General features: G+C 38.5%; 1 protein-coding gene across 7 annotated transcripts in view; it reads right to left on the reverse strand.

The window, feature by feature from the left end:
* The window catches only part of DHX35 (DEAH-box helicase 35), a 47,461-nt gene that overhangs the window by 17,135 nt on the left and 15,275 nt on the right, over nt 1-15,051 (reverse strand). For 3 of the 7 annotated variants that reach the window (XM_043495727.1, XM_043495726.1, XM_043495731.1), the window contains exons 7-15: nt 13,822-13,891; nt 13,174-13,233; nt 11,701-11,813; nt 9,889-9,985; nt 7,882-8,040; nt 6,295-6,505; nt 5,089-5,148; nt 2,636-2,760; nt 1,479-1,533 (exon numbers count right to left, since the gene is read on the reverse strand). In XM_043495727.1, the coding sequence (XP_043351662.1) occupies nt 1,479-1,533; nt 2,636-2,760; nt 5,089-5,148; nt 6,295-6,505; nt 7,882-8,040; nt 9,889-9,985; nt 11,701-11,813; nt 13,174-13,233; nt 13,822-13,891 (950 nt within the window). The remainder of the gene's footprint in view (nt 1-1,478; nt 1,534-2,635; nt 2,761-5,088; nt 5,149-6,294; nt 6,506-7,881; nt 8,041-9,888; nt 9,986-11,700; nt 11,814-13,173; nt 13,234-13,821; nt 13,892-15,051) is intronic. The other 4 variants (XM_038369972.2, XM_038369970.2, XM_043495728.1 and 1 more) reach the window with 3 other exon arrangements.

Raw genomic sequence — 15,051 nt, forward strand, 5'->3', positions numbered from 1 at the left:
TAGATTGTGACTCTTTGGGGGCAGGGACCATTATTTGTTTGGTATTTGTACCATGCCTAGCACCATGAGGTCCTGATCCATGAATGGGCTCCTTGATGCTCCCGCAGTAAAAAAAATTAATAATATAAATGTGGTGCAGATATACATCAGTTTACTCACATAACAAAAGGATTTAATCCCTACTATAACTGCAGACGCCAACATAACTTTAACTTTGTAGTTACTGCCTCCACAATAAAATAAAAAAAAAAACCCTTGGATATCTGAGAGTAACAGTTTCAATCTGAACAAAACACACAACCTGCTCCAATGGCAGCATTAGCAGCATTTCTTGCACTTCTAGAAAACATATGGGAAACCAGTGGAGAACATCTCTGCACCTTTTTGTGATTCTGTCCAAGGGTGCAGGATTTTTGGCAGAACATCAAAGAGCTAATAAGGAATCTTATCTACCTCTCCCTCTCAGTCTCAGTCCTCCCTAAGGTGGTTTTGCTGTGTATCTACCCTTGCATTACACTTCTGAGCCAATGGGAGAGCACTGGCTCCCAGCTCAAAAGGGTTGCCAACAATCACAAAAGAACTTTACAGCTCTATTGCTGTATGTCACAGCATGGCATCCATGAGTCCAAGGAAAAAAAAAACAAACACAAGCCTCTTGGAGCCGCAAAAGCCTGCACAATGTATTTCAAATTTACTGCCCGCTTCCCAATGTTTCAATTGGGAAGCACATAGTCTTTGTTTCAGATACTTCTGAAATGAGCACAGGTATGTTTTTGTTTTGGTTTGTTTTACTGCCTAGGTTTCTTGTCAAAAGTTCTTAATGCTAGTGTGAAGGTGGCATCGTTTTACTGGAAAAAGGTTTCTGTTACTGCTATAGCATGCAACACAAAATGAAAGACATATCCACTGTACCAATTAAGAACTTCAGTGCCAAGCAATTTATCCACGTGAACAAATGTCAATTTAAGTGCCTAACTTTAGGTACTGATCAACTTAGTATCTTCAACCTAGTTCCTAATGAGCACTTCGTAATATTGTAAAATCAGGAACACAAGAACTCCCATTGCGAGCCAGACCAGTGGTCTGTCTAGCCCAACCAGATGCTTCAGAGGCAAATGCAAGAAACTATGCACTAGACAATAATGGAATAATATTTCCTTCCTAAATCACAGCAGTTAAAGACTGGCTTACACTCGGTGCATGAGAGTTTATAGCCTTTAAAATTCCTGGGGTATTCTTGTTTGGAAAAGGAATAGAAGATACTTACAAGTCAAGACTGAGGTACATTGACAAAGTCGTGGACTGAGACCACAATAGCATCTAGTACAAACAGTAGTCTCGAAAATAAAGATCTGGTTAATACTCAAGTTAATATCCACGCACACATTAAAAAAATGACTTTGTAAAACACACATGGATTTGCATTTGTTCTCTAGTAACATACTATAAATACAACAATGAAAGTGTAGCATGCTCACCTCCTAAAGCATACAGCAGCTCTAATGCTTGCACCATAGACTGCGCAGGGGGCGGCTGTGAAGAAAAAACAAACTTTTTTTAAGCTGTCACTCATATGGGAATGCGTGAAATTTCTTAGTAAGAATTTTTAAGTCCACCCATCTTCAAGGAGTATTCCTGCCTCAAAGGCACCAATTCTAGCCCTCGACATTCCTTTTTTCCTAGATGCAGTATTTCCCCCCAGCCTGCTCCTACAGAAGGGTGGAAAATGTCTCAGAGCATCACCTGATGTCCTCAACTGATCAGCCTGGCTCAATAGACCCACAACTCAAAACCTGCTCCAGGTTCCTGCATCCCCACTATGATGCTTTCAAGATCCTGTTACCACATGAAATAAGTCCAAGCTAAAAACACAAACTTGGATTGTCAAACATAATGATACTATTATAGTGTCAGACCGATTGCTTCCTGAATTCTCTATTTAAATTCTATTGTATGGGGTTTATCAATGTAGATGCAACTGGAAACATTACAAGGAGATTCACTAAACAGTCTAATGATTGTCACTTACTTTAATTTTTATTAACTAATGGCAAGTGCACAGACTTGATACTGTTGATTTATCTTTTTCTCCACTTCACGGAAAGGCCTCCACAACTCTACTTTTTACAAATTGAGGGTTTTCACCTTCTAAGTTGTTCAAAGACATTCTTGCTCATTCTTTGTTCTCAAATACAAACTGTGCAACAGTCTAAAAATAATGGCATTTCAGTAGTGCTGGCAGAATCATGGAAGCCTGATACTCCCTCCATAACACAGCAATAGGTCATCAATTGCTTCTTCCAAAGTAAGAGTATTGGTTAGCAAACAATGACCCCTGGGCCTCAGATAGTCTGTACAGCACTTGCTGATGGTCCACAGAGAGCAGGTACGTCACATAATATGGGATCTTTGTCTTGGTTTCCAGGTGCATCTACAGGCATCCAGGATCTTTATTGCAAAGAAGAGCCTGGATATCTGTAGAATCAACAAGAAACAAGGAAGAGACAACCAAGCACGTAAGCCACTACTGTAGCTGCCACAGAAATGTTACTTGATTTCTGTTATGTGGTCTACACTATGAAGAAGTTTGACAACCCTTGTAATACAGAATTTCAAACAGGAATCCAGGACTTACAGACAGGAAGGGGAACCTGAGCACATTGTCTATCCCCAAAGCTTTCAGCTGCAAGATAACGGGGGCCAGGTTACTGCGCTGCATCTCAGGAACAGTAGATTGCGGCAGCTTCTCAAAGTCCTCCTCTGTGGGGGAAGAAGTCAAAGCTCCTTGTGATGATGTTTCCGATTCAAACACTGATAAGATTGAGCCAATATCCTCTCACTGTCTCCAGTTTAGCATTGTTAATGGGAGTGTAGATATTACTGAGGTGCTAACTGCACCAAAAGTGACCGGAAGTCAAATAAAATAAACATATACCTCTGACTACCCCATTTATGCAATTTGAATCCTAGTAGGCAAAATGATTATTAAATATAAAAATAAAACTATTTAAATAGGGACTGTCAGGGTTGATAGGCTCCACATTTGACTTACTTCTTAATTAACTTTGTAATAACTTTATACACATTTTCAAAACAAATATTTAAACTTTTTTTCTTAACAGATCAGTGTTTCTAAGCAGTCAGACAATAACAAACAAGTGTGCACACATTCTGAAAGCAAACATTTTTATTAAACGGAAAAAAGCTTGCAAAGGCTTTTTACAAAGAGGAAAATATATTTGTTCACACTGGGAAGAATAACTCATGGTCCTGTTATTAATACAAGGGCAATGAGTTTTTTAAAAAGTATATTCAGCATTACTATTGGGTTTTTGTATTTTAACCCCCACTTGCTATTTTACAGCCCCCCTTTTAAATTATTTTTCTTATAAGGCCCAAATCAGGAAAAATATTTTGTACAAGGTCAAAAAAAAGCTGTATTTTACATTAGTCAGTTAACTTGCCATTCTAATGCTGTGACTTCATCAAACCTATTGCCCACACCTGGTATTAACCTCAACTAGCTACATCAAAGTAAAAACTACCTGTGCCTTGTCTCCATTAGGATTTTACATCCAGTTCTCTATTTTGATGTAAAAAACAAACCTTTTTTGCAGTGAAGACTTAGCTAAAACTATCAGAATTAAACTAGCTCTCCCAGCTCACAAAGTAATTCATATGCAATAAGAACTTTACACATTTGTGCCAGCACTACTCCCTTAAAAAAAAAATCACTACAATAGCCATGATGTTTGAGCTATCTATGTAACATCCAAAAGAACTCTGGAATAACTTGAAAGATTTGGAGTATATTTAGGAGTGCAGAGTCCAGATATTGGCGCTTCCATGAAAAATGTTGGAACATTACACTGTATATTGACATGCAAATAAAGATCTTTGCTTCAGAATTCCTACTCAAGACTCCCACAATTGGCTTTCACAGTAGAATAGTGCTTACTCCAGCCAGGTATGCAGCCATGTGGACATTTGTATCAACTCAAAGTTCAAAAGTAAACTACAATAATGTAATTTAGCATGGATATGAGTACAACCAACCCCACTGTACACTCAACCTTCAAAAGTCATACGATGTGGAACAAATATATAAGAGGTAGAAAGTATTTGTTCAACATAAGAAAAAAGACAGTCTTTGCATGTGGCTAGAAAAAACACAAAAGGAGAACAAGTCATTTTGAAAAGTTGCTCTCCCCACTGAGCTTACTAAGTCACAGTATTGATAAAACACACTAAGAACTATGGTTTATTGATCTTGGATCCACAGTATTGTTTTGATTGTCTCCCCAGTTAGTGCATTACATGCTGTTTCAGATATGGAAGAAATCATTAGTCAGATCTGAGATCACAGATGAGAAAGAGCTCTCAATATGGCTGTCCCCTGGAATCTGGGAACAGGTGTCTGATTTTCAAAAGAATGAGGGCTACATTAGTGAAAAAACATTCTACAGTTAACAAGACATACATTATAATAATGGAGCGTTTTAAATCACAGACCAGCATAACCAGAGACCTAACACAGTGAAGTGTACAGACAAACTACTGGAAAGATGCCTTTTAATATGGTATTACATAAACCTTACTATGATAATTAATCTTAACCGCACACAGAACATGTGCCCCCTACTCTTACTCCCACACAGTGCTGGAACACTCTCGTCAGAAATAAGGCAATAGTAACCATGGTAGTACTCTGATTGCAAGGAGTGGGCTCTTTATAAATACACAGAATAGACCAAGGTTTACATTTGTAGGTAATAGCCTAGAAATTTTAAAGAAATTTTAAAGACACACTCGGCCTATTTAAATCTTAAAGCTTCAGTAAAACTAGAGGAAATCTGAAACATGCAAGTAGCTATTCTGTTTTACTGAAAAGCCTTCCCTCACAAAAGGAAATAGCCAAGAGCTAAGGTATTTAGACTGCAGATTTTTGAATCTTACCAGTTGACTAACTGAATCATTTATAACAACTAATCTCACTACACCAGTCCCACTGAGCCTCACTCAACAAGCTAAGCATTTGTTTATGACAGCTAATGTTGCAAGAAGAATCACATGAGCAGGGAATTTTACCTTTATTATTCGGACGATTTCCAGACATGCGTCTTTGGTAGACACAGTATCTGAAAGAGCCTTTTCAAACATAATACAGAACAAAAAACATAACATAAATAGGTAGAATGAGTTGGAGTAAATTCTCAGCATACAGCAGCCCAGAGATATCAACAAGAATGCATTGCTTAGTGGACTTTGTGGTCCAGACTTAGAGCAGCACCTTAGGTTTGCAATCACTGCTGGTCTCATGGCATGTCTCCCTATCAGCCTGCTTTGCATTTTATTAAAGGGCCTCAATTTCAGAGACTCTGAAAGTGCAGCACAAATGGGGTACTATGTCTATAAACCTGTATGACATGCATGCAAGGGTGGGTTTCTTTGCATACAAAGGGGAGTGCCTGTATATATTGTGGGGAAGATTTTCTGAAGCTGTTGGAAAATTTGACTGTAAAGTTTTAATTATTTATTACATATTTGTTCCTTTGTGACTGTTCAGTTTAATACAGTATAACTTGATGAATTTGATTAACACCTACTAGTATGAGGCCTCTGGTGGATGATTACCTTTCTGTCCACATGATGCGAAGACCATCAGGGTTAGTTAAGGAACTTTATACTAACATCACCCTGGTCTAATTGTGAGTGAGATGGAGATAGTGCATTCTCGGTGAGAAGTTAACTACAGAATTTGCTTCCTGCCTCTGTTCAACAAATCTGCTGACGTTCAGGTCATGCTGCAAGGTTTTTGCTGGTGAAGGTCTGGTGGGAAGCGTAAATTGGAAATGAATTGGTGGGATGTGAAGAGACCTAATTTTGTCAGCTGTTGTAACTAAAATATTTATAAAGGTGTCCAGGATGAAGCACGAGCACACATCACAAGAGTAGAAAATGTAAAACAAATACCAAAATAAATGTTGTATTTGCCATATGCTACTGCTTTGCTTTATTACTGATTGAATATGTTACTGACTTATACTTCCTGTTGAGAAATGCTGAATCACTTTCAGACAGGGGTCTGTGGCCCTTGGTCAGAGCCAGTGAAGACTGCATTGTTTAGAGACCTAGGTTAACAAATCCACGTGAGTAGTGAAGGGAAGTCCATAGTTCCTGCTGAAACATAGATTCCAATTCTTTACTTCGTGATCTAATGTTTGTGAATAGAAATTGGTAAGGCTAGCTGCAAGTCCCACAAAAGCAAGATCTCCTGTGCAACATATCACCTACCTGTGTAAAGTCTATAACATTTGCCAGAGCGGTTCCGGCCCGCACGGCCTGCTCTCTGATTAGCTGATGCCTTAGATACCGGGACAACCACAAGGCATTCGACTGCTGTTTTTGGATTATAGGCCCGAAGCTTCACAAAGCCACAATCGATCACAAATGCAATCCCATTAATTGTGATGGATGTCTCAGCAATGTTGGTGGCCACTATCACCTAAACGTATTGGAGAACAAAATTATTTTGTGACCTTTCACTCCTATTAGTGTTAAAACCTGCAGTCAGTGCAATAGGACTTTGATAGGAACAATTTGGAAATAACTCAGTTAAAGAAGCTACACGGAATGCACCTGAGAGCAAAAAGAGGTAATACATAGATGAAGCAGTTCACATCACACTAAAGAGACATTGACAACTTGAAATCTGTTGATTTTTATGATTTTAGAAGCATTTTCCTATTTAAACTGCTGTTCTCTCCCAACAAAAAAATGGGGAAACTGCCAATACAAGGAAAATCATGAAATTGACTATATACAAAATGCTAACAAATAACAAAACAAATGGAAAACTGAGAAAAAATGTTTCTCTCTAATTTCCGGCTGTTATCATCTCAGGTGTCACTTGTGATAACAACAAAAATGGGGATGGTTGATTTAAGCTGACAGTTTCCCTTTAAAGTTACACTCATCACCTTTGATGTAAAGAGCAGCAAGAAAATGCCATAGCAAAGTACAGAGAAGTTTAATTTTTAGTTCATCTGAAACAGCAAAAATTAAATCCTTGTAGTTACTGACCAGTATCAGATCCAGGAGCCATAATGACAACTTTCCAATTGCTCATCTCCCTCCAACAGCGAATCAATGATATAGCACTAGTTAAAGCCAAGCAAAGGCAAAAGCTAGGATAGCTCACCCCAGGCAGTTCTGCCAATATATCTCAGTTTCAGACATAGGCCTCACCGAAACAGAAAAGCCAATTGTTCCCAATTGCAAGGCAGCTCTGTGATGTGGAAAAGTGTCCATTACAGGCTAATAGGAGTCAAACAAGTGCAAACAAGTTTTAACTAATTTATTCAAATCCAATTCTATAGCATTATCCCAGTGTGCCACCAAGCCTCCTTTTAGTACGGACATAGCACCACAGCTGTATAAACTGAAGGAAGAAATCCAATTGGAAAAGTAGGCAAGCACAGAATACTTTAAAAAAAGAGGATGAGAAGCTTGAAGTGACTGCCAAAACAGCAGGGGAGCCAGTGCAGAGACTTAAGAATGGAGAAACTGATCAGGTGGATGGAAGGGAAAGATTATTATAGCCATCACATTCTGGAAAGACTGAGAACCTGGAAGAAACAGAGGGAAGCCAGAAGAGTTTGCAGTAGCTGAACATGAAATGATTCCCTCTATACTGATAGTCTTCACTTGCCTTCTGAAAACTGATAGACAATGACAGCTGGTGCATAAAGACTGCCTAGAGCAAAATCAGAGATTGCTTCATTCTAATGATGGGTGGGCAGTGCCTACACAATCTATAAAGAGCTTTGGAATCCTTCCGGATGAGAGGCACTACAGCCGTACTACATATGGCAGCCTTACCTTTCTGACACTGTGTGAAACCCTCTCGAAGACTTTCATCTGCTCCGAGGAAGGCAGCCCCGCATACATGGGAAGAACACGAAGGTGTTTCTTCATCCCAGAGCGAGAAAGGACTCGAGCCTGTTCTATTAGCATAGAAACTATGGTTTCCACCTCCTCCTAGAACCATATCAAACCAGAAGACACCAACAGAGATTTAGCCTTAAGATTGCACAACTCACTCCCAGTTGCATAAGAAAAAGGTACACAGAGAAAGTTTGTCACGAATATCTTGTTACTAGATTGTGAAGAACTTCATATTGCAATCATCCCTCTTCTCTCTTTTGTGCTTTGATCAGGAGTGAAATAGTAACAATACTGACATCTGAACTGCCTGAGCTCCAGACTTTGTACCCAACTGAGATTAATGGCATTTGACTCCTTTCAAAACTGTTGTTTCAGGCTGCCTGCAAACTGAGACAAAACGCCACTGCATCAATTAGCTCCATTTTTCAAAACTTAATTTAGCAACAATAGAGGCTAGAGAATTTTTCTTTTAAAAAAAAACTTGAAATCTGGAGCACAAGATGTCAGTCACTACAAATAGCACCAATTTGCCAGGCTTCCATGAGCCAGCCCAATTCAACCCCTAAAAGAAAAGCATGTAAACAATCTAAAAAGAAATAAAATGAGATGTAAATATGTTACCCATAATGCTTTGCTTGTGCCCTTTATTTACATGGTCAGGAAAAGAAACTGATTAAACAAGAAATTTGGCATGCAAGACAGCAACAGGCTTCCTTCACCTGCAATCTTTCCCACTCCTAACACAGGATATCTAAACCCAGTGGTGGGCAACCTGCGGGCCACATGCAGCCCATCAGGGTAATCTGACTGAGGACCGCGAGACCTTTTGCTGATGTCGACCGTCCGCAGGCACAGCCCCCTGCAGCTCCTAATGGCTGTGGTTCACCATTCCCAGCCAAACGGACCTGCGGGAAGCGGCGTGCTGCAGAGATGTGCCTGCAGACGATCAACGTCAGCAAAATGTCTCGCAGCCCGCAATCATATTACCTTGACGGGCTGCATGCGACCCACAGGCCACAGGTTGCCTACCACTGGCTAAACCACCTTTTTTTTTATTATTGTGCATCACAGTACCACTTAGAAGAGCCACCTGAGATCAGGGTCCCCTTGGTGCTAAGCGCTATACAAACACATGGATAGGACTTGACCACACTTGAAAGTTAATTTAGATTAAGGTAGGATATTAATTTAAAGTGCAATAGCTATTCCTGAATAATTTCATTTGTGGACTCCTATTCTGCTATTCCTGAATAAATTTGTGTGTAGATAAGCCCTTAGTAAGAGTAAGTCCCTGTCCCAAAGAGCTCATATCTGAAGCAGGAACCTACACTAACAAGGTAGCAATAGTTACCGTGCAGTTGTTGACTTTGCAGTCATGTTGCTCCATAGCACCCATATAGAGTAATAAAAAGCTTGTCAGAAGGGGATTAAAATCTATACAACAGCAGGAATTAAAAAGCAAGTTGGAAAATATTTCTTTACCTGAAGTACCAGCTAGGTTGAAATATTACTGGTCAAGTCATTTTAAAGATATTTAACTTAACTGACACAATCTTACAAACTTAAAACCTTAATAGTCATCACAGTTGGAATTTCTACTGATTAATGAGGATTTACTGCCATTTTAATAACTTGGTGATTAGACTAGTACGTAAAAGTTTTGCATTGTTTATCTGGATAGTAAGAATGAAAGTCCACAGTAAAATCATAGGACATAACTCACCATAGCACCAAGTGTTTGACTTTGAGAAATCTAATTTACTCTTCAGGTAGGATTTTCAGAAGGGCTCAGCATTGGCCTAACTCTGCTCCATTCATTTCAGAAATCCCAGTGCCTTTAATGGAAGCAGAATTACACCAAGGATGAGTGCTTTGAAAACTCCAGCATACATCAAAGTAGAGACTTTGAGCAAAAAAGAACAGCATCCCTTTTTTCTATACCTGGCCAGTTAGAAATGCCAATATATCTCCATCACTCTCTGATTGGTGAATTTTCATCACAGTTTCCACTGTTGATTTGACATAATCTGGAACAGGGCTGTGAGGGAGAAAAAAAACAACCAAGACTTAAATACATGCATCAATACAATCTTCTCTCTTTAGTAAGAAAAGAACAAACTGCTAACTTTGCATAGACATTACAAATCAGTCACATGTTAATTTAATTCATTATGTATCTCCATGAAATTAACCAGTCAACCCTTGGGCCTTCCTGAATCCCATATCCACCAAATCAGAAGCATCCCATTTGTTCCGTTCATACTATCATAAGCTTTTTTACATATGCTTTTTATAATAAAAAAAGTGTACATAAAAAGAAATATTTTAAATATTTTGTTTTCTAACAAATGACAAGTGACTCACTCAGGTGAAATTATAATGCAAATACTATGGGCTAAATTTTCAAACATGGGTGAAACTGTTTACTGAAAATGCACTCACAAAGGCTCCTAATTGCCCAAGCCTTGTATGCAAATTTTTTGAAAATCTGGCCATAAGCATTTCCATTTCCTAATATTCTACAGGCTTTATTTTATAGGACCTTTGTAAAATTTGGATATGCTCCCATTTACATGCAGGAAGAGTGACATTTTCCCATACTAAATGTGATAACATGTCAAGGCGTGTTTGTACAAATGTGAGTTAGCAGGTACTCAAAGAAGGAGATGCATAAATTAGAAGGCTCATTTGAACATCTGATCCTAATGGACTGCTGCCTGAGTGACCCTACTGACATCAAGGGGCTGCCTTTTCTGCCCCAGAAGTGTGTAACTCGCCTGTAAAATTTAGACATTATTAAGAAAAGACTTCTTTGAAAGAGGCTACACACATTTCTTTCAAAGCAAACCGAGGGAAAACCAACAATCCAGACCCACCAATTTGTCTGTAACCTAGACTGTATGTCTCATCATGGTAGCCAGGCCACACTGTGCCCAAGATGGGGGATGGCCATTAGTTGAATGGGAGATCTTTAGATAAAACCCAAATGCAGCAGAAGTGGTGATGATATTTAGAAGGTGTAGTGGTTCATCCCCATCATGGTGCATGAAAACACTTACCTAGATTTGAGTGGCTATTCCTTTACTTCTTAAATGTTCTTCTCCTTGCAGTTCATTATTATTACTGTTTGATTTTAAGCATCCACCAATAGCATCTGGAGCAAACAGCATCGGGGTGAGGGGTACATAACTCACTAATATGTGACAATGTACCAATCACACCCACATTTCTTTGCTCACAAGAATGTAAACTGAGCACCATATACATGTGAGGTAAAAGAGCAGACTGCTGCCATCAGACCTGTCCATCCCATTCTGTGGAGGAGAGGGAGCATGAAGCTTCTGCCAGGTTTGCCCATATCCCTGCCTTGGTGGGAGGGGAGGTAAATAATGAAATACCACTGGGCTTGCACCCTCAAGGGGAGGAAAAGCATGAAGATGCTACTGAGTCCCTGCAGCATTTGTCTGAAATCCGCTCCAGCAGAGAAGGGAACAGGGAAGCCCTTCTCCACTGAAGTCTGCTCCTGATGCTCACAAAATAGGAAAAAGACACATTCAACTGCCAAACAATTTCAGTTCTACAACCTTAATGTGTTAGTATCGAGACCATGTATTAATATTTTGAAAGCATGACTGAAGTCCCCTTAATAACTCAATTCCCCCCTGAAAACTCCCCAGACATTAACTAGGTAATCTGAAGTCATAGGTGCACATTCCTCTAGTCACAACTTACAAGGATTAAACAGGAACAGACCTCTGTATGTAAAAAACGTCCACCGGAAATGTTCTCCCTTCCACGGTAAGGATCATGCTGGTATCCTTACTGGGGTCGTTGGTCTCATTTTGATTGAAGAAATCTCTAAATTTCTTGATAAAGCAAATACAAAAAATTCTGTTTGAAGTCAGTTTTTGAAAGAACTGAGGCAGACCCCAGAGAATACTGAAGAATGTCAAGTTAATGTCACTTGCATCTTTCATCTTTCCAAATCTGACAATTTGTTATTTTAATAAAGTTGAAGTCCTTGTTTTTAAAAAATTAAGGCTGGGGTTTTGGTGCCCAAATCCTATTTACTCTCAGTGGGAGTTGGGTATTTAAATCCCTTGAGACCCTTTGGAAATCCCTGCCTATAGCTCTTTTGTGTGGTTATTACATGAACACTTTTGTACACCTACAGCTGACCTAACAATTTACACATTCAGTCACAGTAATCAAGCACATGGAGCTCTCTTTTTAAAAAACAGAGTTAAGGAGTTTCAGAAAAGAATTGATTTATATTTATTAAAACATGTTAATTATTAATGGATTAATTTAATATATTAAATTTCTTATATACGTGTTATCAACAAAACATTAAGAACATAAGGGATTCTGTAATTATTGCAGTTAACTACATCTCAATGTTTCAAAATATATCCATTTAGTAACAAATATACTGTATATAAATATAACATACTTAGATATAATATACATATACATAACATTTAGTCACATTAATATATGGCTAATATGTCTCTATCTCAACTACAAAATATTTGAAATTCAACACTTTTTTTGATAGTATACAACTCCTCAAAGATTTAATGGAGTATTGTAATGATATCTCTTACTTTTACAAAATATATTACAATATACATGTAGAATATTACCAAGTATGGCACATTATCGGCACTAACTTAATTTTAAAGGCTAAATGAACAATGTATTTTTTTTTGATGCATTAGTCTCGTTTTGTGTTTTTTTGCTAATTAACTAAATTCTATAATTCTCAATGGACGGTTAGGTCACTAGTGAGAATTAGCAAGGTTCTACTGCAGTAGATCATTTAATAATCTTACATTTTTAATAATCAATGATTGCGTCAATTTGTCATCACCAATATAGGTCTTAAGTCATTTGGTTTTATTAGACAGGAAACAAGATAGATTAAGCACAAGGAACATCTTCTTTAAATAAAAACAGCCATTTAGGAAAGAAATAGCCACAAATACACGACAGAAACTGATTCATATTAAAATAACCCTCCAAAAAATGAGCTTACGTAATGAACAAAACTGCAAAGAAATAGAAACACAGCAATTTCTCTACTTGTAGGTACTTTTTGCCCATCACCACCATTCAGACAATTCTCCAAGTAAGCAGACCATGCAGGACGAGATGTCTTTACTGCTAGAAGTGAAACTTCCACTTGAGATCACTTAATTTTTAAACCAAACTCGTAAACTGTACCTCTGCATCCAGTGTGGCTGATGCTACGATCACTCGAAGATCCCCTCGTTTCTTCTGAATCTAAGACAGACAGTCAGAAGTTAATGGATAAAAGCCACTCACCCAGGAATGATTAACAGACATTAGATGTCCTACAACATCCTGACCTTCATTAACTCTTAGTTAAAAATATTTAACAAGCCACAAGACAATTGAATAAGTTAAAGCTCAGCCAGCAAGGAGTGTGCAAGACTCTTTTTTTCAACCACTGGGATAGGCTAACTAGTGCCTGTTCCAGAATGATCTTGGTAATTCTATTCCTCATGCCAGAGAAATCAGGCGAAAGTATCTCCAAGGATACCAATCACTTCATACCAGATCGCTCATAGGGAAGCACTATCAGCTGCCATGGAAATAGACTTATTTATGCCCATGTGGGAGAAAAGAAAAGAGGAGTTATGTGTTGTGGAGGCAACAGGGTGGAACCTGAGCGCCAGTGAGGGAAGGCAGAAGGCTGTATATAGAGAAAGGGTTTAGCCCAATAGATGCATTATAAACCTTTGCTCATGAAACTTTTCCCAATAGGGCCACCAAGCCATGCATCAGGATTAAAGGATGAAGGGTGAAAATCAAAACAAAAAAATAAGAAGGGAAGCTAGTGAGGAATACCTTTTTTAATAAACCGATGGCAATGTCTGTATACAGGGTTCTTTCATGGGCTTCATCCAGCATGAGGACACTGTTAATCAAAGCAGAAAGACAAGTTTTCAGTAATCAGATCTGACCGACTTTGGAACCAAGACATCCTGTCTCAAAATCCCTACACTTTCAGAGTGCCTGGAATTTTAGGCACATCACTCATTAAAGTCAACATATATTTGTAACTAAAGTCCTCCAAAAACAGAGGGAATGCAGCAAATTACCAGTGATAAACGCTTTCATTTACTAACCATAACACCGGGCATTACAAGTAGGGATAGGCAAGCTTCTTTTCCCTAATTTTAAACCTTCTTGAATATCATGGGTTTGAAAGTTTACTCAGATATTACTGTTCACATTCTGCTTAAGTGAGATTGTGGAGAGAAGAGAAGCAGAGAGAGAAAAAACAATCCTGTGTATGTGTGTGGGGAGGGAAAATAAAGATTGAAACATGGAATGAAGTGGGGAGGGAAAAGAAACAGGAGGGGGAAAATAGCACACACGCTGTATATTAAGCATCGTCAGTGCCGGCTAGTTTTTTGAAGAGGTGCAAGAGGGAATTTCTTCTATCCTTAATACACAATACAGACTTTCTCGGAGCTAGGCATTTTGTTTGTTTTTTAGTGATAATCCTGAGGGGAAACGTGGGTTTAAATTAGCAGACTAAATGGTTTGCAAACTAATTTAGCAAATCCAAACAAGAACGAGAAGTTAACAGAACTCCTTGAGATTCATTTATCCCTACTAACAAAGCCATTGCATCCAAAGATGCTTCTCAACATTATCTATATTTATTTTTTCATAAGGGACATGGACTGCTGCTTTTCCTCTTTTGATTTTGTTTTTTGTTTGCACCATCTTCTCAGTAGCTCAGTCTATGCAGTAAAAGTGCAGTTCTGCTCTGAAAAGTCACTATATTAAAAACTGCAGCTCTTTAGTTAACCAGCCAAAACAAGTTTTTACTCTTTGTTGACCCTGCAGAGCCAGCACAGCTATAAAAGCATGAGATGTATTCTATTCTGGTTTATGGATAATAAAGATTAACTTAAATTTTGGTTGCAAATTATTGTTACTGATGCACGGGCTGCAACGAACCCAGCTTGACTTTCAGATTGTGTCTGCAGGGATGGCAGTAAGGGGAAAAAATGATTTGAGCTGAAAGAAACTGAAAAAACCCCAAACCTACACTGAATTCTACCA

This window comes from Dermochelys coriacea, chromosome 13 (assembly GCF_009764565.3).
Source record: "Dermochelys coriacea isolate rDerCor1 chromosome 13, rDerCor1.pri.v4, whole genome shotgun sequence".
Taxonomy (NCBI): Eukaryota; Metazoa; Chordata; order Testudines; family Dermochelyidae; genus Dermochelys; species Dermochelys coriacea.